Below are 17280 nucleotides of genomic sequence, written 5' to 3' on the forward strand. Positions count from 1 at the left end.
TGTTTTGTGGACTAATGTATGATCACTTCTACGTGGGTACCATGTTGTGATATCAAACATCAGCTTGATAAAATGAGTTGGTAAGTTTTCTATCTTTTATATCTCGTGAAACATTTGAAATTTCATTTTGAAGTGTGTATTACCTGGAAGTGACTTGATACAATTTTATGTAAAAGATTTTTTCTATTCTGACAAGTTTTTTCGTCCATTCTAGCTTTCTATATTTTCTTGAATGAATATTGGTAATTTCTATTTCCATTCATATCATTTAGATTTTCAAAATGTTTAACATTACGTATATAGTCTACAGTTTCATATAATTTTCTTATACATATGCAAATATGTTTGAATTCTATTTCCTACTCTAGTGTATCTGTGTTGTTTCTCTCCCCTTCCATTTTCCTTTTAGCAAGGGTCTTTTTAATTTTTGAAAGCTATCCTGAGCTAATAACAAAATGGAAATTAAGAAGGCAAATGGAAAAGAGTAGGAGAAAACTGTGTACACTATGGTGTGATAATATGATCAAAGAGCTATCTAAGATGAAAGGAATGGGGATTGTTTTAAAAAATGTTTATGCTCATAGGAAATAATATAAGTAGGAAAGGCAGAAGGCATGCTATTATGCCCACCAAAATCACAACCTTGTAAAAATGTGTCTGCATGTTAACAAAGATTAAAAACCAATAACAAATGTAAAAATAGTGATACTCATTTGATTTCTCTGACTAGTTATTTTGACTCACTATTATTTAAGTTGCCATCTCTTTTCCCAGCTATTCCTTGTGGGCCACCCCCAGCCATCGCCAATGGAAATTTCTTTAGCACCAACACAGAGTCTTTTCCATATGGAACCGTGGTGAACTATCGCTGCCATCTTGGACAGAGAGGGAAAAAGCTGTTTGAGCTTGTGGGCAACTCATCAATACATTGCACCAGCAAAGACAATCGCGTTGGCGTATGGAGCAGCGACCCCCCTCAGTGCATCATACCTAATAAATGCACACCTCCAGACGTTGAAAATGCAATAAGGGTATCTGAGAGCAAACCCTTATTTTCCTTACATGAATTTGTGAGGTTTATCTGTGAGCCCGGCTTTGTCATTAAAGGACCCTCCAGTGTGCAATGCCAAGCCCAAAACAAATGGGGGCCAGAGTTGCCAAGCTGCTCTAGGGGTGAGTCTGACTGAGGCTTTGAAGGGACCAACAAAGGGCATGGGTTGCAAGAGGATCAGGAGATCAGTGTTTGTTCTGGGAGTAGAATGCATGGTGATCCGTGCAGTCAATGTGGGGGGATGAAGCATGAAATTAAGGAAGTGTGTGTGTATGTGTGTGTGTGTGCATGTGCACGCACATGCGTGCACACACGCAAGTGTGCACTTAAGTATATGTGCCTTCATTTTGAAAGCAGGAGCTTAATCAGTCGAGGAAGGAGACGTTTGGGACTCTCATACTGAGCAATCCTCAGGGCAAAATACCAGCTTCAGTATCTCTCAGATACCCTGAAAACTGAGGAACACTCTTTAGTCAGCTGGGCAATAAGCACTCTAAATGACTTATCTCATTTACTCTTCACGGCAATGCTTTACAATAGGGCTAATAATTCCATGTTGACTAGCCAGCACTAAAGAAAGCACCCCTGGGGGCCTGGCCATACATTTGACCTAGCGCCAGGAAGAACTCAGTTTGAATTATCAGCCTCTTTCTAGTTGTGAGGCCTTTAGCTACCTCCCTTCCATATTCTGAACTTCATAACAGTAAAAGGAGGGGCGGGAGTATCATTTGGTTTCCTTTGTTACACCTGCACTCCCCTTGAATGATGAGTCTGTAACTCCTCGGAAGGGTTAGAATGTAGCAAAAGACACTTCCCCATAACCGACTGGTGCTTGGCACCTGTTCTTTCCGCAGTGTGTCAGTCGCCTCCAGAAATTCTGCATGGTAAGCGCGCCGCCGGCAAAGAGACCAATTTCTTCCCCGGGCACGAAGTGTTCTACAGCTGCCAGCCCGGCTATGATCTCCGAGGGGCTGCTTCTCTGCGCTGCACGCCCCAGGGAGACTGGAGCCCAGCAGCCCCAAGATGTGCAGGTGCCCCCACTTTCATCTATTTGCAGATCCATCTTTTTGGTCCTCACACGGCCATCTTACTTCTGTTTTCCTTGTTGTGGTGGTTTTCCTAGTGAAATCATGTGTGGACTTCCTGGACCAACTCCCTAATGGCCGTGTGCTCTTTCCACTGAATTTCCAGCTTGGGGCAAAAGTGTCCTTCGTTTGTGATGAGGGGTGAGTGTGACCTGGCAGAGAGATGGGGGGGACTCAGTACTCCATGCTGATATGCTGACATGGTGGGCAGTGAGGATCTATCCAAAAAGCAAGCTGCCTAACGGAAAAGAAGTACCAAAAAGACTAATATCTGAAACAGTGATTGGGAAGTATGGTAGGAACCGGATAGAACCATGAACAGGTGCTTGAAAAGGAAAAACGCTAAATACACTGTTGAACAGCAGAAGTATAACAACAGATCGTGAATATTTAGGTGAAACATTACATGTATGAATGAAAAGTAATTTGCAGGCATGAAAGGATGAATATTGCAGAGTGGTTGTTAAAAAAAAGGTTGGTATGTCAAAGAAAGTTATTTATAAAATAAGTCATATGCACGAGTGTTTCAAAAAACAATTTTAAACCAATCAATAGTGGAATTTGGAATAGGAACAAAAGTGTAAATAGGAGTATTTTTCAATCCAATTTTATGTCATCTAATTAGAATTAGTCTGTGTTGAAGGAACATGAAGACTGATGCTCATGTTTCCAATAATGTCATGAACTTTTTTTTATCATGTTCAATTAGCCAACATATAATACATTATTAGTTTTTGATGTAGTGTTCAACGATTCATTAGTTGCATATAACACCCAGTGCTCATCACCACACCTGCCCTCCTTAATATCCATCACCCAGTTACCCTATCCCCCTACCTCACTCCCTTCTGTAGCCCTCAGTTTGGTTCCCGGATTCCAGAGTCTCTCATGGTTTGTCTCGCTCTCTGATTTCTTCCCATTCAGTTTTCCCTCCCTTCCCCTGTGGGCCTCCACGCTATTCCTTATGTTCCACATATGAGTGAAACCATATGATAATTGTCTTTCCCTGCTTGACTGATTTCATCTAGCATAATCCCCTCCAGTTCCCTCCATGTCGATGCAAATGGTAGGTATTCATCCTTTCTAATGGCTGAGTAATATTCCATTGTATATATGGACCACATCTTCTTTATCCATTCGTCTGTTGAAGGGCATCTCGGCTCCTTCCACAGTTTGGCTATTGTGGACATTGGTGCTCTGAACATTGGGGTGCATGTGACCCTTCTTTTCACTACATCTGTATCTTTGGGGTAAATACCGAGTAGTGCAATTTGGGTAATAGGGTAGCTCTATTTTTAACGTCCTGAGGAACCGCCATACTGTTTTCCAGAGTGGCTGCACCAGTTTGCATTCCCACCAACAATGTAAGAGGGTTCCCCTTTCTCCACATCCTCGCCAACACTTGTTTCCTGTCTTGTTAATTTTTGCCATTCTGACTGGTGTAAGATGATATCTCAATGTGGTTTTGATTTGTATTTCCCTGATGGCTACTAATGTTGAACATTTATTCTTGTGTCTGTTAGACATTTGTATGTCCTCTTTGGAGAAGTGTCTGTTCATGTCTTCTGCCCCTTTATTGACTGGATTATTTGTTTTTTGGGTGTTGAGTTTGGTAAGTTCTTTATAAATCTTGAGTACAAACCCTTTATCCGTAATGTCATTTGCAAATATCTTCTCCCATTCTGTCAGTTGCCTCTTAGTTTTGTTGATTGTTTCCTTTAATGTGCAAAAGCTTTTTTTTTTTTTTTAAGATTTTATTTATTTATTTATTTGAGAGAGACACAGGGAGAGAGGGAACACAAGCAGGGGGAGTGGGAGAGGGAGAAGCAGGCCTCCCACCGAGCAGGGAGCCCGATGTGGGACTTGATCCCAGGACCCTGGGATCATGACCTGAGCCGACGGCAGGCGCTTAACGACTGAGCCACCCAGGCACCCCTGTGCAAAAGCTTTTTATCTTGATGAAGTCCCAAAAGTTCATTTTTGCTTTTCTTTCCCTTGCCTTTAGTGATATGTCTTGAAAGAAGTCACCGTGGCCAATGTCGAAAAGGTTACTGCTTTCATTCTCCTCTAGGATTTTGATGGATTCCTGTCTCACATTTAGGTCTTTCATCCATTTTGAGTTTATCTTTGTGTATGGTGTAAGAAAACGGTCCAGTTTCATTCTTCTGCATGTGGCTGCCCAATTTTCCCAGCACCATTTATTGAAGAGACTGTCTTTTTTCCATTGGATATTCCATCCTGATTTGTCAAAGATTAGTTGACCATAGAGTTGAGGGTCCATTTCTGGGGTCTCTATTCTGTTCCATTGATCTATGCGTCTGTTTTTATGCCAATACCATGCTATCTTGATGATCACAGCTTTGTAATATAGCTTGAAATCAGGCATTGTGATGCCCCCAGCTTTGGTTTTCTTTTTCAATAATCCCCTGGTGATTCGGGGTCTTTTCTGGTTCCATACAAATTCTAGGATTGTTTGTTTCAGTTCTGTGAAAAATGTCGATGGTGATTTGATAGGGATTGCAGGAAAGTGTAGATTGCTCTGGGCAACATGGACATTTTCACAATGTTTATTCTTCCAATCCATGAGCTTGGAATGTTTTTCCATCTCTTTGTGTCTTCCTCAATTTCTTTCATAAGTGTTCTGTAGTTTCTAGAGTATAGATCCTTTACCTCTTTGGTTAGGTTTATTCCTAGGTATCTCATGGTTTTTGGTGTTATTTTAAGTGGAATCGATTCCATAATTTCTCTTTCTTCAGTCACATTGTTAGTGTCTAGAAATGCAACTGATTTCTGTGCATTGATTTTGTATCCTGCCATGTTGCTGAATTGCTGTGTGAGTTCAAGTAATTTGGCGGTGGAGTCTATCGGGTTTTTCCACATAAAGTATCATGTCATCTGCGAAGAGAGATAGTTTGACTTCTTTGCCAATTTCAATGCCTTTCATTTCTTTTTGTTGTCTGATTGCTGTTGCTAGGACTTCTAGTACTATGTTGAACAAAAGTGGTGAGCGTGGGCATCCCTGTCGTGTTCCTGACGTTAAGGGAAAAGCTCTCAGTTTTTCCCCATTGATAATGATATTTGCTGCGGGCTTTTTATAGATAGCTTTTATGATATTGAGGTATGTTCCCTCCATCCCTATATTTTGAAGAGTTTTAATCAGGAAAGTTTGCTGTATTTTGTTGAATGTCTTTTTCTGCATCAATTGAGAGGGTCATATGGTTCTTGTCTCTTCTTTTGTTAATGTGATCAATCATATTGATTGATTTGCGAATGTTGAACCACCCTTGCATCCCAGGAATAAACCCCACCTGGTCATGGTGAATAATCCTTTTAATGTACTATTGGATCCTAATGGCTAGGATCTTGTTGAGTATTTGGGCATCCATGCTCATCAGGGATATTGGTCTGTAATTCTCCTTTTTGATGGGATCTTTGTCTGGTTTTGGGATCGTGATAATGCTGGCCTCATAAAATGAGTTTGGAAGTTTTACTTCCATTTCTATTTTTTGGAACAGCTTCAGTAGAATAGGCATGATTTCTTCTTTAAATGTTTGGTGGAATTCCCCTGGGAAACCATCTGGCCCTGGACTCTCATTTTTTAGGAGGTTTTTGATTACTGTTTCAATTTCCTTACTGGTTATTGGTCTGTTCAGATCATCTATTTCTTCCTGTTTCAGTCTTCGTAGTTTATAAGTGTCCAGGAATGCATCCATTTCTTCCAGATTGCCTAGTTTGTTGGCATATAGCTGCTGGTAATAAGTTCTAATAATTGTCTCTATTTCCTTGGTGTTGGTTGTGATTTCTCCCCTTTCATTCATGATTTTATTAATTTGGGTCCATTCTCTTTTCTTTTGAATAAGTCTGGCCAGACGTTTATTTATGTTTTTAATTCTTTCAAAGAACCAGCTTCTAATTTCGTTGATCTGTTCTGCTGTTCTTCTAGTTTCTATTTCATTGATTTCTGCTCTAATCTTTATTATTTCTATTCTCCTGCTTGGTTTAGGCTTTATTTGCTGTTCTCTCTCCATATCCTTTAGGTATGAGCTTAGCTTTTGCATTTGGGATTTTTCTGATTTTTTGAGAGACGCTTGGATGCCTATGTACTTCCCTCTGAGGACTGCCTTTGCAGTATCCTATAGGTTCTGAACCAATGTGTTTTCATTTTCATTGGTTTGCATGAATTGTTTAAGTTCCTCTTTAATTTCCTGGTTGACCCATTCATTCTTTAGCAGGATGCTTTTTAACCTCCAAGTGTTTGCATTCCTTCCAAATTTTCCCTTGTGGTTGAGTTCCAGTTTCAATGCATTGTGGTCTGAAAATATGCAGGGAATAATCTCAATCTTTTGGTATCGGTTGAGACTTCATTTGTGACCCAATATGTGATCTGTTCTGGAGAAAGTTCCATGTGCACTCGAGAAGAATGAGTATTCTTTTGTTTTAGGATGGAATGTTCTGTATATATCTCCAAAGTCCATTTGGTCCAATGTGTCCTTCAAAGCTCTTGTTTCTTTGTTGATCTTCTGCTTAGATGATCTTTCTAATGCTGTGAGTGGAGTGTTGAAGTCTCCTACTACTAAGGTATTATTATCATTATGATTCTTTATTTTGGTTAAAAGTTGGTTTATGTAGTTGGCTGCTCCTGTGTTGGGGGCATAGATAATTACAATTATTATATTTCTTTGTTGGCTAGACCCTTTAAGTATGATACAGTGTCCTTCTACATCTCTTACTACAGTGTTTGGCTTAAAATCTAATTTGTCTGATATGAGAATCGCTACCCCAGCTCTCTTTTGAGGTCCACTAGCATAATAAATGGTTCTCCATGCCCTTGCTTTCAATCTGGAGGTGTCTTTAGGTCCAAAATGAGTCTTTTGTAGACAGCATGTGGATGGGTCCTGCTTTTTTATCCAATCTGAAACCCTGTGCCTTTTGATGGGAGCATTCAGCCCATTCATGTTGAGAGTAACTATTGAAAGATATGAATTTAGTGTCATTGTATTGCCTGTAAAGTCCCCGTTTCTATAGATTATCTCTGTTAATTTCTGGTCTACATTACTCTTAAGGTCTTTCTTCTTTTATACAATCCCCGTTAATATTTCTTGCAGGGCTGGCTTGGTGGTCACAGATTCTTTCAGTTTCTGCCAGTCCTGGATGCTCTTTATCTCTCCGTCCGTTCTGAATGACAGCCTTGCTGGATAAAGTATTCTTGGCTGCATGTTCTTCTCATTTACTACCCTGAATATGTCTTGCCAGCCCTTTCTGGGTTGCCAGGTCTCTGTGGATAGGTCTGATGTTATTCTGATGTTCCTCCCTCCATATGTTAAGAAATCTCTTTCCCCTAGCTGTTCTCAGGATAGCTTTCTTGGCTCTAAGATTTGCAAGCTTCACTATTATATGTTGGGGCATTGATCTATTTTTATTGATTTTGGGAGGGGTCCTCCCTGCCTCTTAGACACGAATGCTTGTTCCCTTCCCCAGATTAGGGAAGTTCTCAGCTATGATTTGCTCAAATATACCTTCTAGTCCTCTCTCTCTCTCCCTCCACCCCCTCAGGGATCCCAATAATTCTGACATTGGAACATTTCATGGCATCATTGTCTCTCTAAGTCTGTTCCAATGGGCAACTAGCTGCCTATCTCTATCTTCCTCAGCTTCCTTCCTTTCCTAGATCTAATTTGTTCTTCTGCTTCATTTACCTTGACTGTTGGAGTATCCAGGTTAGACTGCATCTCATCCATAGCATTTTTAAGTTCAGCCTGATTAGATCTCATTTCTGCTCTTACAGATTCTATATTGTCACTAATGCTTTTCTCAAGCCCAGCTATTGACTTCCTGATTTCTACCCTGAAGTCTGTCTCTGACTTCTTGCCTATATCCGTATCCATTAGATCTGTGGCAGAGAACATTGTCTCTGGTTCTTTTCTTTGTTGGGAGTTCCTCCTTGTCATTCTGTTGAGGGATGTTTGAGGGAATGTACAGAGTCCAAAATATCAATCACGACCCAAGCAAAATGCACCTTAGAAAAAATATGAAGTGGTCAAAAGCTACCACAGATACACCACCAAAGCCAAGATAATCCAAAACAATAAAAAAGAAAGAGAAAAGAAAGAGGGGAAAAAAGAGCGGGGGTGGGGAGAGAGATTATAATCTCTCAGGGTGGACACAGCAGGATGATCTGCTCATTCCTGCTTGATTTTTGGTCTGTGTGTTAGAAGACACTATATCCCCAAATTGCAAAGAAATCAGAACTTACATATATCTCAAGATAATATTGAATAGAGTGAAAAACGGGCTAGTATGGGGCATAAATCTATAAAACATATATGTGAAAAAAAAGAAGTTAAGAAACAACTTAAAAACATAGGTTGGGAAATAAGAATCTATTTGAAACAGGAGCAGGGTTAATTAAAAAAAAAAAAGAATAAGAAAAGAAACTAAAAAAGAAATGTAAAATTTTAGCCTGAAGTATAAGCGAGTTGTGAGGGAACACCTGGAGCTCCCTATATTATTTTCCCCTGGCCCTGGGGTTTTACAGTCTTGTGCAAAATAAGCTTATCATTTACCTGTTCTTCCAGTCTGTCTTCTGGGGGAGGGGCCTGCTGCTCAGTCCCCCAGACTTCTTTGCCGGGGTGGAGTTGCCCCAACCCTTGTCAGGAGGATGGGCTTAATGTGAGCTGTTTGGCTGCATGGCTTTGGTTCCCTGGCTTCTTTCTGCTTCTCTGCTTCTCTGCTTCTCTTTAGAGGGTCAGAGCATACGTGGCCGTGGGGTAATTTCTGGCCCAGCCCCGCAATGTCATGGTCCACCCCCCCCCCCGCACCTCAACAAATACTCCAGATCAATCCGTCTCCACCTGAGCATGTCCCAACTCCACAGACTCACACAATTCATGCCTGCAGCACCTCTCCCAGGGGAGTCACAGGGAACCTCGAGCGCCTCGGTGCCTTGTGACTCTTCAACTGCCAGTGACCCTGGGCTCGCGCGTGCACCCTCCTAGGGTGCATAGCTCCTAGGTCACGCTGCGTGCCGCCCCACCATCTCCTCGTGGGCCACACTGCCCTGAGAGCTGTCCCTGTCATGGGCACAAGCCATTCCATATCTCCTCTAGGATGTTAGACAGCCAGCACCTTCTAGTCCTTTTCAGGGTGCTTAGGCAGAGGGCGGTCTCCCTACTGGCTCAGCTCACAGTTTCTGGTGCCTGGAGCAAAAAGTCCCCTCTGGGCTCCCTGACCATAACCAGTGTCCTCGCTCCACTGCTTGGACACTCTATTGGTTCGGGCTCCCCCATTCTTTCTGAGTCTCCTGGAATCCTGAGACCACAGTGATCCACCTAGAATTCTGCCCTATTCGCCCCCTGTGCCCTTTTCAGAAGGGGATGCCTTTCACTAGAGTACATTTCCAAGGGTCCCGATTTTTTTGCTCTGGTGTTATATCACTTTCCGGCGACTGGCTTATGGAAGCTTCCTCCCCCTCTGCTTATCTTCAGATATTTCCCCCAAGGATTCAAGGTTCTGCACCTCCTACCTTGTAAAAAGTAGTCATTTTTCTGCGTGTGGAGATCCAGATAAATCTTCTTACATCTCAGTTGAATTCGTGTGTGTTTGGAATGGTTTGATAGCTATCCAGCTAAATTCAAGGGACCAGATGAAATGAGGTCCATTACTCTGCCACCATCTTGCCCCGCTCTGTCATGAACTGTTTCTGGGAATCTTAATGACCTTGGTATTATGTTCCAACACACATCCAAAGTGAAGATCAACAAAGGGGCAAAGATTAGGTAATTTTACAGGCAAAATTAAAAATCATGGATGACAGGTAAAAATCATGGATGACAGAGCAGGTGTCCTCAATATATTCTGAGGGTCCCTTGGCAGGCAGCAAATATCTGTCACCCAACAAAGCCCTGGAGGCAATCCAGGCAGCCGCTGCTCTGACAATAAGCCAGATGTTTTAGGAGGATGGGCCTCCAGAGAATCATCTCTTCTCACCTTTTCTTATTTGTCCTAGATAATTTGGCTTGATTCATCACTAATGTGGATATGCCACAGGCATCATTCAGGAGCATTCCAAAAGTTTTGGCCAAAAACAGCAGTCTCTGCTGTCTTTCCTCACTTTCTCCGATTGACCAGCTTGAATTGGGAGTCGTTTTCCTCCTGAGCCACTAGAGAGGAAAATGCTATGGTGTGCCCTAGAGAACAGAGCTCCACACAGAGACAGACAGGGAGCTGTCCGAGGGCAGGCGGGACAGATGACCTCCTGAGGGTCGACAACCAGACACCGTTGTTATTGCTCTATCCTCACTGGAAACCACAATCCTGCCAAATGTTTTGATTTCAGAGTCTCTATCAGCTGGGAAAGCCAACAAGCTGGGCTTTTCCCCCTGGGATTTAACTCAGGCATTAAACTGTATTTCAGCAGAATGGGAGAAATGGTGCGCTCACCCATTCACTGTGACTTTTGTTCCTCAGGTTCCATTTAAAGGGCAGTTCTGCTAGTTACTGCGTCTTGGTTGGAACAGAAAGCCTTTGGAATCACAGTGTTCCTGTGTGTGAACGTGAGTACAAAGAATGCCTGTTCAGGTCGGCACCTCCCTCCGTGTTTTGTTTGCTTGTTTGTTCGTTTAATGTGTTTTGCCTATAAAATTACCTAATATTTGCCCCTTTATTGATCTTCACTTTGGATCAACATCTCTCTTTGTTGCAAGGATTGTTTCATCATGTGTTTATAATGTTTATAAGCATAATGTGTGCTACAAATGGAGAGAAATACTTCATAGATAGAGGGAAATTTAGAGCCTGAAGCATTTTTCCTGTCAAAAAATGATAGCTTTTCTATCTTTGTCTCGATCAGCTATTCATTCCTAGCCTCATTCTTTTGACAAATAGTTTTGAGCACCTGCTATGTGCCAACCAGTCTTCTAGACACTGGGAATACAGCTGTAAACAAAACAGACTAGGACCCTGCTTTCATGTTGTTTATATTCTTGTGTAGGGGGAAAGACAAAAAAATAACAAACAGGGGCCCCTGGGTGGCAAGGTCAGTTAAGCTTCAGACTCTTGGTTTTGGCTCTGGTCTGTTTCAGGGTCATGGGATCGGGCCCCACATCAAGCTCAGAGCTGAACTCAGAGTCTGCTTGAGAGTCTCTTTCCTTCTCCCTCTGCCTTTCCTGTTTGTGCTCTCTCTCTCTCTCTCCCTTGAAATAACTAAATCTTTAAAAATAATGGCAAACAAACACATAAATAGACTATTTCAGATAATACCAAGTGTTATTACAAAAAAAATAGGGTAATGCAATAAAATAATTCGATATTGGGAATACACCTGTAAAGAAGACAGACTAGGACCTTGCTTTCCTGTTGTTTATAATTGTTTTTAAGAGGACAGAAATATAATGTGTTAAATACAGAAACACTACTAATATATTCAATCTGCCAATTTATTTCTTCATGAAATCAAACAGGATGTTGCTTCATCTTCTGATCATAACTATTGAAACATACATGTTTATAATAAATGCTTTCACATGAATATTTTGCTCTGAAGTCGTTTGGAAATTTTGTATTGATTTATATAATGAAACTCAATAATTACATCCTTCATATCGGAAGTCAGCTATTTGAAAACCTTAACTTTCCTGGAATATAGTTAAGAAGTATGAAGGAAAGAAATAAAAATACTCCCATGAACCCAGATCACTCACTAGACTGTAAACATTGGTTAAGCTATTCCACCTTTCGATTGTTCATAATTCTTTCAAGCTGCGGTATCCTCTCCCAAATACAGATCAAATCAGAAAGGGAAAGGAATATCTCCAGACAGTTAGCTCAAAAGAAGAAATGTGTATTTCCACAATTAGAAAAAAACCTGTAAAAACTAATAAATATCTCAAAAGTCATAACATTTCTGCATCTTCTGGATCGTGCATAGGACCAGTGGGATGTTTCACTCATTGTGATGGCATTACTATAACCATCCATTTTGTTTTTGAGCATAACAGCCTCGAGTCATCAAGAAAAGATTAAATCAGTGATAGACAAATAGTAAATGTATAATATATTTTGAAAGATCTCTCTGGGGTGAAGATCCTTGATGTCAAAAAAGAGTTCCTCTATCTTGTGCTTAAAATAGTACTTGATAAAGAGTAGGTCCTCAAAAAATTCCTGTTGAATTGAATGGATAATTTTCTTATTAAATGGTTGATTTTCTTCTCATTGGGATTAAGAACACTGTTGTCTATTTTAAAAGAATGAGCTCTCAATTATCCAGAAATCTTAACTCTCCAAAGAGTTCAGGATGATTAAGTCCCTTCTGGGCTTTGATTTCAGTGTCATTTCATTCAGAAGCATCTCAACAGAGACCTAATATATTTATTTTGTGGTTTATACTCTTTTGAGAGTTAATTATTTAATTGGCAACACCGTCACAGCACATCCCATAATTGTGGAATCAACTCAGATTAAAATATAAACATTTTAATGTAACTTAGAACACTTGTGTTTTTTCTAGAAATCTTTTGTCCACATCCTCCCTCTATCCTTAATGGGCACCACACCGGAACTTCTCAGGGAAACATTCCCTATGGAAAGGAAATTACTTACACGTGTGACCACCACCCAGCCAGAGGGATGACCTTCAACCTCATCGGGGAGAGCACCATCCACTGCACAAGTGACAGTCAAGGGAGGGGCATTTGGAGTGGTCCTGCCCCTCGCTGTGAACCTGCTGGTCCTGCTGGTTAGTACCCATGTACCCCGAATGGATTCAGAGCATCTGGCCGAGATCCTTCATATTTCCATAAGATTATGGTGTTTGTTTGTGAGTTTAACATCGTCATAAGTGAAAGTATCGGAGTTGCATGCCGTAGCTAAAACAGATGAATCCAGCAGTGCCAGGCTGTGTTTGAGTAGTAAGATGTGAATAACTCTTCTTGCTGGCGCAGTGGTGAACAGAGTGGGGTAAGAGGAGAGAGGGAAGGGTGTTTGAATAGTAAGATGTGAATAACTCTTCTTGCTGGCGCAGTGGCGAACAGAGTGGGGTAAGAGGAGAGAGGGAAGGGTGAGGGGAAAGTAGTAAGCATTGTGTATAAATCAAGAAGAAATACGTTTTCTTTGGAGAGGACTGGAGAACAACTGGTATGAACACTAACCAATGCCAGAGTAACTGATATACACCCCCCACAAGTTCATGGGCATGCAAAGGATCAAACTGGCAATATGGATATTATTTAGCTAAGGCTTTAGCTAGTCCTATGCTAAATAGGCTAAGTAACCAAAAAGACTCGACCTTGGTAGCTTAAGACCTTGACTCAAAGTATGCCCATTTGTCACCTGGCTTCTGAGCCCCACCTTAATCTTTGTCCTTGAACTTTTCCATTCTGAGAGTTAGAAGCAAGGAAAGATCAGCTCAAGGAAGAGTGCAAAAAAGGAAGAGGCTTTTTCTTCCTAAAGACTGGAGGTCACCTGGTTCTTAAGGCCTGACTGTAGGCCTTCCCAAGGTGGAAGCGGGAGTATACTGGGAATGTGGCACCAGATTTGGAATACCACATGAGAGAGAAAAGCAAGCCAATGAGAAAAAGCAACACATGATGAAAGGCCTTTAACCTTTCTTTGGTGTCCCTCCCATTCCAGCTGGATGGTTATATTAGAATCCAGTGAGGTTTCTTTAAATGAAGTTGCCTAGGCCACCAGCCATGCATATTGAATGGGCAAATAGAAGCAGTCTCCTCCAATTCTTAATCGCAGGAAACAAACTGAGTGTTGTTGGAGTGGGGAGTGGGGTGGGAGGGATGGGGTGACTGGGTGATAGACACTGGGAAGGGTATGTGCTCTGGTAAGCGCTGTGAATTGTGCAAGACTGTTGAATCTCAGATCTGTACCTCTGAAACAAATAATGCAATATATGTTAAGAAAAAAAAAAAGAAGAAGAAGGTAGCTGGAGGGGAAGAATGAAGCGGGGGAAATCGGAGGGGTAGACGAACCATGAGAGATGATGGACTCTGAAAAACAACAGGGTTCTAGAGGGGAGGGGGGTGGGAGGATGGGTTAGCCTGGTGGTGGGTATTGAGGAGGGCACATTCTGCATGGAGCACTGGGTGTTGTGCACAAACAATGAATCATGGAACACTTCATCTAAAACTAATGATGTAATGTATGGGGATTAACATAAGAATAAAAAATAAAAAAAAAAAAAAGAAGAAGCAGTCTCCTCCAAAAAGGAGATAGTTGAGTACAGACTCTATTCAAAATATGCAGCACGCAATCTACCCTTTCACTAATAAGACATAGCTGCTTAGACAAAGCTGCTCAATGGCTTAGTCTGTTTTGTCATTGTTCTTAAATATCTGGCTTAGCATCAAAATGAAAATGGTCAGTAATTTCCTAGGGCTGCCATAAAATTACCACAAACTAAATGGCTTAAAACAACAGAAAGGTGTTCTTTCACAGATCTGAGGGCTAAAAGTCTGAAATTAAGGTGTTGGCAGGGCTGCATTCCTTCCTATGACTCTAAAGGAGAATCCTTTGCCTCTCTCAGCTTCTGGTGGCTCCTGGCATTCCTTGGTTTGTAGACACATCATTCCAATCCCTGCCTCTGTCTTCACATGGCCTTCTCCCCTGTGTCTCTGTGTATCAAAAGTCCCTGTCCTTTCTCTTATAGATACCACCTATCATTGTATTTAGGGCCCACCCTGGTAATCCAGGACGATCTTAGTTTTTTTTTTCTTTTTTTTTTTTTTTTTTAAGATTTTGTTTATTTATTTGACAGAGAGAGATACACAGCGAGAGAGAGAACACAAGCAGGGGGAGTGGGAGAGGGAGAAGCAGGCTTCCCGCAGAGCAGGGAGCCCGATGCGGGGCTTGATCCCAGGACCCTGGGATCATGACCTGAGCCGAAGGCAGACGCTTAACGACTGAGCCACCCAGGTCCCACCAGTGTTTTTTTTTTTTCTTTTTTACTTAGAAATTTTATTCCCCCAATCACACTGTTAAAAGCTCCTTATAAAACACTAAACAAAAGCAATCCACAGAAAGAAAAGGAAATATATATATAAATATTTATGCCAAAAGCAGTAGCATTACAAATATCAATTGATTTTAAATAGAATATATCAAGGAAGTAAACAATTTTTAAATACCTTTCAAAAATCTGATTTCACCTTGAGAGTGTTACCTTAATTACAGCTGAAAAGACCCTTATTCCAAGTAAGCTTCCATGGTGAGGTCCTAGATGGGTGTACCTTTTGGGGGAACATCATTCAACCCACTACAAGCAGTGACTGCTATTTAGAGCCAGAGAAGCTGCTTATGGAAGATACCCTGAGAAGGAGGTAGGGAGGAATAAATGGAGAGAGAAGGTAAAATATGTGTTGATATACGTGAGCATATTAACACCAAGAAATGAGAATATGAATGGTTAACCCTACACACAGGCAGTCTAATAGGCCTGACACATGAAACCATTAGCTAAAATTCTTGCTTTGGTGAAACAAGAGCAGAAAGGCCAGAAGGGTGAATAGTCTTCCAAGTAGTAAAAAATTTCCTGATGAGTAGATGCTGTTGGAAAGCACCATCCTAAAGTAACTTGAAGGGGAAGAAAACCTTTTGCCATTATTGTAAGTCTCTGTTTCTCTGAGCGCATCTACCAGCTTCATTGGAAAGAATGAGGAAGTAGGGTGGAAATCACTCTGCTCACTGTGGTATTCCTGTGATTTTGCTCTCCAGGTTACTGCAAAGCCCCAGAAGAGTTTCCGTTTGCCAAACCTACAACCCTGACTGATGAGTCTGAGTTTCCGATTGGGACATCTTTGAATTATGAATGTTCCCCTGGGTATTTTGAGGATATGTTTTCTATCACCTGCTTAGAAAACTTGGTCTGGTCGAGTGCCGAAGGTATCTGTAGACGTGAGTAATGCCATCCTGGGAGCTCCTTCACGTATGTCAAGGCCTCTGTGGGATCCAATTTAATTTGTTCAAATTTTGTAGGCAAGACATCTAGGTTTGCCCAAGGCATTTAAATGGAGGGTAGACTTTGTCGGTCAGCCTTTCTTTCTTGTTGTGGTTTTTTTTTTAAGATTTATTTATTTATTTGACAGAGAGAGACACAGCCTGAGAGGGAACACAAGCAGGGGGATGTGGGAGAGGGAGAAGCAGACTCCTCACCAAGCAGGGAGCCCGATGCGGGGCTCGATCCCAGGACCCTGGGATCATGACCTGAGCCGAAGGCAGAGGCCTAATTACTGAGCCACCCAGGGGCCCTGTCGGTCATCCTTTCTTATTGCCTGGAGTCTGTGCCTTGACTCGATATTCATGTCACAGGAATGTCTCTCACAAAAGGAATCCCAGGGGAAATTCCCAGTCACTGGTATTGATCTTTGATGGCTAAAATCTGGACATGAATGAAATAGGGACACCAAAGAAAATTATGTATGTCATAGTGAACGGTGCTTGGCTAACCCAGATGGAGGGAAAATCCCAAATTGTGAGGCCGTTGATTTAGGCTGATGGGATGAGAAAATAATTCTTTATCCATAAATGACTTTTATTGGGAGATTTAGGAGTAGTCTTTTAAAAAGCAGTGCTCTGTAGCTGCTTGATTCTAAGCTTGTATGGTGAATTTCCTCAAAGCAGTCATTTCTGTGGAGGAATCAGAAGTATATAGGCTGTTCAGTATGCTACACTCCAGGCTGAACCTTAAAAACAAAGGTAAATTGAACTCTACACCTAGCCCCAAATTCTGCTTCTTTCCCATAGGAAAATCATGTGAAGCTCCACCAGAACCCTTCAATGGCATGGTGCATATAAACACAGATACCCAGTTTGGATCAACAGTTCATTATTCTTGTAATGAAGGGTGAGTTGAGAGCACTATCGCTAGGATATGAGTTCCAGAACAATACTATCTCTGACCTAGTCTGACACAGGCAGACTAGACTATCACCTGCACTTCAACAAGTTAGCAATAAAGACTTCTGGGTAGAGATGGTAGCTTGAACATTGGCATATGGACAAAGGAATATAAAAAAGAAGTAGCAATCTCTATTTGTATTTTAATGAGGGGAGGGCACCAGGTTCCTGCTGAAGGTAATACATGTGAAACCTGGTAAGATATTCACTGGATAAAAAGGACCAGCCTGCTAAATGAGTAAAAGG

At 41.4% G+C, this 17280-nt stretch overlaps 1 protein-coding gene across 1 annotated transcript in view; it reads left to right on the plus strand.

Annotated features, from left to right (window-relative positions):
* CR1L (complement C3b/C4b receptor 1 like) overlaps positions 1-17280 on the plus strand; it is a 63871-nt gene that overhangs the window by 19352 nt on the left and 27239 nt on the right. Inside the window, exons 5-11 of the mRNA XM_035010430.1 lie at positions 775-1173; positions 1906-2082; positions 2175-2277; positions 10603-10688; positions 12641-12868; positions 15853-16032; positions 16882-16981. Coding sequence (XP_034866321.1) covers positions 775-1173; positions 1906-2082; positions 2175-2277; positions 10603-10688; positions 12641-12868; positions 15853-16032; positions 16882-16981 — 1273 coding nt within the window. The remainder of the gene's footprint in view (positions 1-774; positions 1174-1905; positions 2083-2174; positions 2278-10602; positions 10689-12640; positions 12869-15852; positions 16033-16881; positions 16982-17280) is intronic.

The sequence above is a fragment of the Mirounga leonina genome, unplaced genomic scaffold (genome assembly GCF_011800145.1).
Source record: "Mirounga leonina isolate KUSES-001 unplaced genomic scaffold, KU_Mleo_1.0 Mir_154, whole genome shotgun sequence".
Lineage (NCBI taxonomy): Eukaryota > Metazoa > Chordata > Mammalia > Carnivora > Phocidae > Mirounga > Mirounga leonina.